The sequence below is a fragment of the Priapulus caudatus genome, unplaced genomic scaffold (genome assembly GCF_000485595.1).
Source record: "Priapulus caudatus unplaced genomic scaffold, Priapulus_caudatus-5.0.1 Scaffold111, whole genome shotgun sequence".
Classification (NCBI taxonomy): domain Eukaryota; kingdom Metazoa; phylum Priapulida; class Priapulimorpha; order Priapulimorphida; family Priapulidae; genus Priapulus; species Priapulus caudatus.
Window position 1 is genome coordinate 110,150 of NW_014577172.1, and position 6,151 is coordinate 116,300.

The 6,151-nt window shown below is 39.3% G+C and overlaps 4 protein-coding genes across 5 annotated transcripts in view; 3 read left to right on the top strand and 1 right to left on the bottom strand.

Moving 5' to 3' along the window:
* The window catches only part of LOC106805359 (bicaudal D-related protein 1-like), a 33,560-nt gene extending 32,940 nt beyond the window's left edge, over nucleotides 1-620 (top strand). The window contains exon 9 of the mRNA XM_014806920.1: nucleotides 536-620. The gene's annotated coding sequence lies outside the window, so the exon portion shown is untranslated. The remainder of the gene's footprint in view (nucleotides 1-535) is intronic.
* Nucleotides 1-2,604, top strand: part of LOC106805360 (bicaudal D-related protein 2-like) — a 7,995-nt gene extending 5,391 nt beyond the window's left edge. Inside the window, exons 5-8 of the mRNA XM_014806921.1 lie at nucleotides 536-736; nucleotides 1,146-1,279; nucleotides 1,993-2,113; nucleotides 2,449-2,604. Of these exons, the coding sequence (XP_014662407.1) occupies nucleotides 536-736; nucleotides 1,146-1,279; nucleotides 1,993-2,113; nucleotides 2,449-2,604 (612 nt within the window). The remainder of the gene's footprint in view (nucleotides 1-535; nucleotides 737-1,145; nucleotides 1,280-1,992; nucleotides 2,114-2,448) is intronic.
* The window catches only part of LOC106805375 (ras-related protein Rab-35-like), a 28,277-nt gene that overhangs the window by 9,198 nt on the left and 12,928 nt on the right, over nucleotides 1-6,151 (top strand). Inside the window, exon 2 of the mRNA XM_014806938.1 lies at nucleotides 1,098-1,103. The gene's annotated coding sequence lies outside the window, so the exon portion shown is untranslated. The remainder of the gene's footprint in view (nucleotides 1-1,097; nucleotides 1,104-6,151) is intronic.
* Nucleotides 655-6,151, bottom strand: part of LOC106805373 (alpha/beta hydrolase domain-containing protein 11-like) — an 11,509-nt gene continuing 6,012 nt past the window's right edge. For both annotated transcript variants that reach the window (XM_014806935.1, XM_014806937.1), the window contains one exon: nucleotides 655-694. The gene's annotated coding sequence lies outside the window, so the exon portion shown is untranslated. The remainder of the gene's footprint in view (nucleotides 695-6,151) is intronic.

The window sequence follows — 6,151 nt, forward strand, 5'->3', positions numbered from 1 at the left end:
AAATGAGATATAGAATATGCGATGGTAAATGAAACAGGAATCAAATTGCGATACGTGCGATATTCGCATGACTACATTTTCCGCGCATTTAAAGAATATGTGATGATAAAAGGAATACGTGAGTGTAGCGTTGCACGAGATATATAAGCGACTGCATTTTCTGCTCCTTTATATCATATCTGACAGTAAACTGATCCGGGATCAAACGCGCCTACGCGTAGTGCTATTTGCAACCGACATATTCGCGCGATTTCTACTCCTGTCATATATATGCGTATGAAGCGGAAGATGCACGCGTGCGAATGCATATGCGGGCTCTTTGAAGCACCTGAACACTTCCTGCGATGGCTGAATCACTACGGAATTCATAACACGATCACGTTTATGAGTAGACGAGGCACGCGCTGTGACAGGCGATATAATAAATGCACATCAAGATATTCGCATCCAACGATAGAATAAGATGCATTGAAAAGAAGGGTTCGTGAAATAACATGTAATACTTGTCTAAAATATAATACTTGTTGCGCTATAGAACAAGCAGGAGGAGCAGGAGATACAGGACGAGCTGCTGGGTACGGCTGAGAAGCGTGTCTCACTCAAGTCCCAAATCAAACTCATGCGAGAGGAACTGATCGAGGGAAATAAACGTACTCACGAGATGAAGATGAAGGTCGACTTGCTAGAAAAGGATCTGAAGAAAAAGAACGAAGAGCTTAGCATACTCACACAACGGGTAAACTATATCAAGGGGTGGATCACGTCATAGATTTTTGTTTAGAGAAATGTGGATTTTGACAATATATATAATATATGTATATATATATATATATATTCTCTACTTGAAGACATTATTATATTTAAAGCAAATTTAAGCGAAATTATTGATCTCTGGATTACGCCTGGATACGTAAAACTCGTTTTCCGCCACAGCATCCCGTTGTCATGACACGGTGGCGCCGCCGAACATTGATCGCGATTGATTATTGTCGACATTAATTATTTAACGGTCGAATAAATGTTACATTGACGCTCCAAAACTAAAAGTTATGATACAATTAGAGCGTTGAATGAGTTTATATCGACTCAGGGCACAGCATAACGTACTTTGTTAGGGCCTTACTAGCTGACGCAGACAACACAAGGAGATAGCCGGATGCTTCAGGCTGAACGAGACAAACTACAACGACATTGCTGCTAACGAATCGACGCGAAACTTTGCATCGATGAAGTGTATAAACAAACCAGACACGGAGAGACGTGACGTGGTCACAAAAAGGTACAACAATCTCCCATTACGTATTTGGTTACGTCATGTGTGGATAGATAAGATTTAAGATTTTTTAAGCAGCCGTTTTGCGCCTGCTGTCACATGCAATTTACATAATGTAACAACTCATCTGAAATTTTAATTACGTATAAAAAGTGTATTCATATGGTCAAGAGCTAATAATACCTTATTATAATATATATCATATAAGGTATTATTAGCTGCTTGATACTGGTCGAGGTTACTGGCGACCACCACTCATTTCGGAAACTGTACTACTGTGTATTAATTAAGCTGCATTGGACAAACAGATCTTTGCCAATCGCTGAGTGTTTACATTAATTGATACCACATCAACCCCGAAGATATACACCTGAACTAGAAATTAGCGCTGCAAAACACAGGGTTTATGCTTGAACAACCGCTAATCCGATAATAGCATATTTTGATCTCTCTCCTCCCTCGGTCTCGCTCTCTTCTCTCACCCTCGCTCGCTCGCGCTGGGTCTCTTCCCTTCTCGCTCTCATTCTTGTACATAAACAAACTAGTGCCACGTGAATGAAGATGCAGAACAAACGGGAAAAACTACAGCAAAATACTGACACAACGATAACATCAGGAGTGAATAATAGACATCTCTATTATTCACTCCTGATAACATGATACCAATGACGACGATGTTGCATCAGGCGTACTAATCGATTTATTGATCTGTATCGCAGGCACAACGACCTGGAGCTGGAGTTAACCAACGTGAGGTTAGAGACGAGCAAACTAGATATGCAGCTGATGAAAGCCATCCAACAGAAAGTAGCAATGTCTGTCCAGGTCGAAGCGTGGGAGGTGTGTAGTACTCCGCTCTCTCTTTCTCTCTATCTGTCTCTCTCTCTCTCTCTCTCTCTCTCTCTCTAGCATTATCTCGATATCGCCCACGGTTTCCCCACCTCTCTGGTTCTCTCTCGGTGTACCTTTCTCTCACTCTCCAGTTCGCTCACTGTCCTTTCTCTCTCTCGGTGATTCTCTCTCTCTCTCGCTGTCTTTCTGTCTCTCTCTATCTCGATCTCTCCCACTCGTTTTCACTCTCTTGTCATTTGCGCTCATTTTCTCTCACTCTCTCTTTTCTTTCTTTTACATGTTTCTAATAAGAGTCTAATAATATATCTCCATATAGCTTACAGTCCGACATGCAGACAGTGCTTGAGAGTCAGATGAAGATGAGGATACAAGAAGCCGATTCGTGCGCGGGCAGCAGCAGCGTCGATGACGTCATCATCACCCAAGCAACAACGCCGTCAGGTTCAAAAAACATCCTTAGATTGTTCCGCAGATCGTAGAGACGGAGCGAAATGATTGTAAATAGTCTTGACAACTGTATGCGTAGAGTGACTAGGGGAAACGAGAAAGATATAAGACCTATTTATCTATCTATGCACATAAACACATGCACGCGTACACTATACATAATTATATTGTCAGGAATAGAATTTATTTACATGTTATCATACGTATATATATGTTATATATATATATATATATAATCAATTATCCCCAGTGGAACTTATTCGTGGAGAAATAGTCACCGAAATAATTGGCTTCATTAGATATATTTTTGAAGCTACTCTGCCCAGTTTCACTAGCTATTATATATATATATATATATTATATATATATATATGTGTGTGTTATATATATATAATATATATATATATATATAACATATGTATGTATGTATATATATATATATTAATATATATCACCAGCAGGAATACATTACCTTCAATGTACGATGCCCTCGAGTCGACTTTCGAATGCCAAAAAACACATACCACTCAAGAAAAACATTTTAATCGCACGTAAAGACGTTTACATTAGAATGCCTGGTCACTACCAGAAAGAACGTGTTTATTTGGGGGGTACGTACACCTGAAGACAACCCTGTAGCAGCTTTGTGACGCATATTCGGTGTCGTTGCTACAGTCAAAGGTTAACATTGTCATAACGTACTCTCATTCCAGATGTAAGTGAAAGCGTATAATATTATGTCTCTCTCGCAGGCCATCCTTATTTCATCCACGAACTTATATATGCGTATATATATATATTTGTGTAAAAACTTCTCTTATGTTGTGACTGCTAGAACGTCGATCTGCAGCGCATATCCCGCAGGATGTGGTGCTACATATACCAGCACATATAGTCCTTCTTTATACGCTCTTGATATAGTGCATATAGTTCTAGCCAAATAGGCGAAATACTATTGCAGTTGTATAATTGACATTTCCTTTTGGCCAGGTTTCTTATAGCAGATGTCAGCCCAATGTATGAAACTTGGCCAGTAACCGATATTAGATATGAAACCGCGACAGATACGTCGTGACTTAATTGACCTAGAGGAACAATTACTTTAATTATTTCGTATATCATCAGCAGGGCTTATAATAAACGCAGTCACAAAGCGCATGTTTGGTTATGTATCAGCCAATATATCTACCAGATCAACATAAACCAGACAAGTCTGGAGTTGAGCAGGTCATCAAAAGGGATTGTGAAATTTAAAACCGATATAAAGACATAAAGATCAAAGTTGATTTGTTTGTTGAAATACCGACTCGGTTTGACAGAATTTCTAAGCATGATGCTTGAATTGAATGGGTCAGTTCACATTGGCGTCAAGCTATTTCCCTGAAGTTGATTTACCTCGGATTAGGTACACTGTAAATGCAATAACAGTCGTATAAAAGAGACAAACCCGCTCACGGATAAAAAAGTAGAATTATTTTTTATTTTGATCTGTTTTTTAATCATGAAATGTTTCCGTCCTATATACTGTATATACCAGTGAAGTGCCTCGTTCGATATCGTAGAAACACTAGGCCTGGATTGTGTGCTACACTTGTACAACGGATACCGTTTGGTTCATATACCAAAAAATTTAATAATGAATTGCCTTAAAATTAATAATATATGGTGTGGAAACTAGGCATACTGGCCGCAGAGGGAAAGCTTTGAGTGAGAAACGTGTCATGGTTGTGATTTCATGTCCTTGCACCAGTGCATCCTGTTCACATGTTGATACGTTGAACCAACCACACATGACGCGAGAGGCTCATGTTAAGGATTTACGAGGTGTCGCATGTGAAGAATGGCTTTGCAATAATACTCGATGGTGTGTGTATTTGCAGATAATTCATTAAAGGGTTATTGAAGTAGGAAATGAATCTTACTTGTTTATATAATTATCTATTTTAACCAACACTCGGTTACGGTGTAGCACGTGATTGTATGTTTACCATATGGTCATAGAAGTACATTGATGAAAAGCATAGTGTAAAGCCCGGCGCACACATGAGTAATTTTACTCAAGTAAAATGATGTATGCGTCAAAATACTCAACGTGTGCGCGCTAGCTGCGTAAATTTACTCAACACTGGTACTCACAGCGCATGCGATTAAATCATTTTAAAGATGACTGCGCCCAGTATTGCTACATTACCAGTTATACCTCGAGTAATTTTACTCACGTGTGCGGCGGACACTGAAAATATTTCGCGTGAGTATTTTGACGCATGCATAATTTTACTTGAGTAAAATTACTCTCGTGTGCGCCGGGCTTTATATGATGGAGGAAAATACGTGCTTTACAGAGAAAGTTATACACGTAAGCAATAGTCAAGCATCCAGTTGAAGCAATGGTCAGTCCCACTGGATGAAAATAAATGCGAGAAATAAATCATTAGTAATCTCAGTCTGAGACAAGAGTGACTAGATCACATGCAAAGCTGCGAAGATTTATTACGTTAAGTTATTGACATATAATATTAATCAGTATTACGACAAAACAGGAGCTTCTATTCCATAGGAATGATCTAACATGGTTTCAAAGTACAAGGTTAGTTTAAAAAAAAGAACAAGATGTACTTATCAAATATTTAAATTTCTCGAAAACTACAAACTAGAGAGTGTGACACAGTTATTTGTATATGAAAGATAAACAGGAACGGTAACAATGTTAACAGTCTTTATTTTGTGTGCAACAGACTTATAATTTTCACTTTTAAGTAACATTTAACGTGCGCTTGCACACATGAACGAGTTAGTGGAACGTTTATACTCTAACACCCAGTAAAACACAATGTGACACCTGAACAAAAATAAGCCAGGAACACATTTCCAGGGTTCTCCTTAGGAATAAAAATATAAATGCAGACATTTCTGGCTGAGCTAATTCGTAAAATGCCGTCATGAAATAAATACATCTTTACAATACTGGCAATCATGTATACTTAGCGTTACTCTATGAGCGTTATAACAAGACTACTAACGCTTTATGGCACACTATCTTACTGTCACAACAACAGTTAACAAACCTAAAGCACAGAAACCTAAAGCACAGAAGCTTCAACCATTATATCTTAGCATTTTAGACTATTTCGGACCTATCTATAAAATCCACTATCTATTACCCATACAGTTCTACACTAGCATGACTAGACCAACACATCACTGGGGAGGAAGACATCCTGATGTGGTAATCATCCCCCACTTGACCACATTGTGCAAACAACATAAATTAATTAACTAGAGCGTATTGCTGGGACTATTTGCGTATTAGCTAGAACTTTTGCTGGGATAGGTGATCTACCCTCATACAGCTATATGGACAAGTCTAGCCAAGGGACAAGCCAGATACTATGTGTTACGGATTGCGTCTCGCAATCAGTTATGTTGACTGCACCGTAATACCGCGCTGCACAGCGCACCGTAATACCGCGCTGCACAGCGCACCGTAATACCGCGCTGCACAGCGCACCGTAATACCGTGCTGCACAGCGCACCGTAATACCGTGCTGCACAGCGCACCGTAATACCGCGCTGCACAGC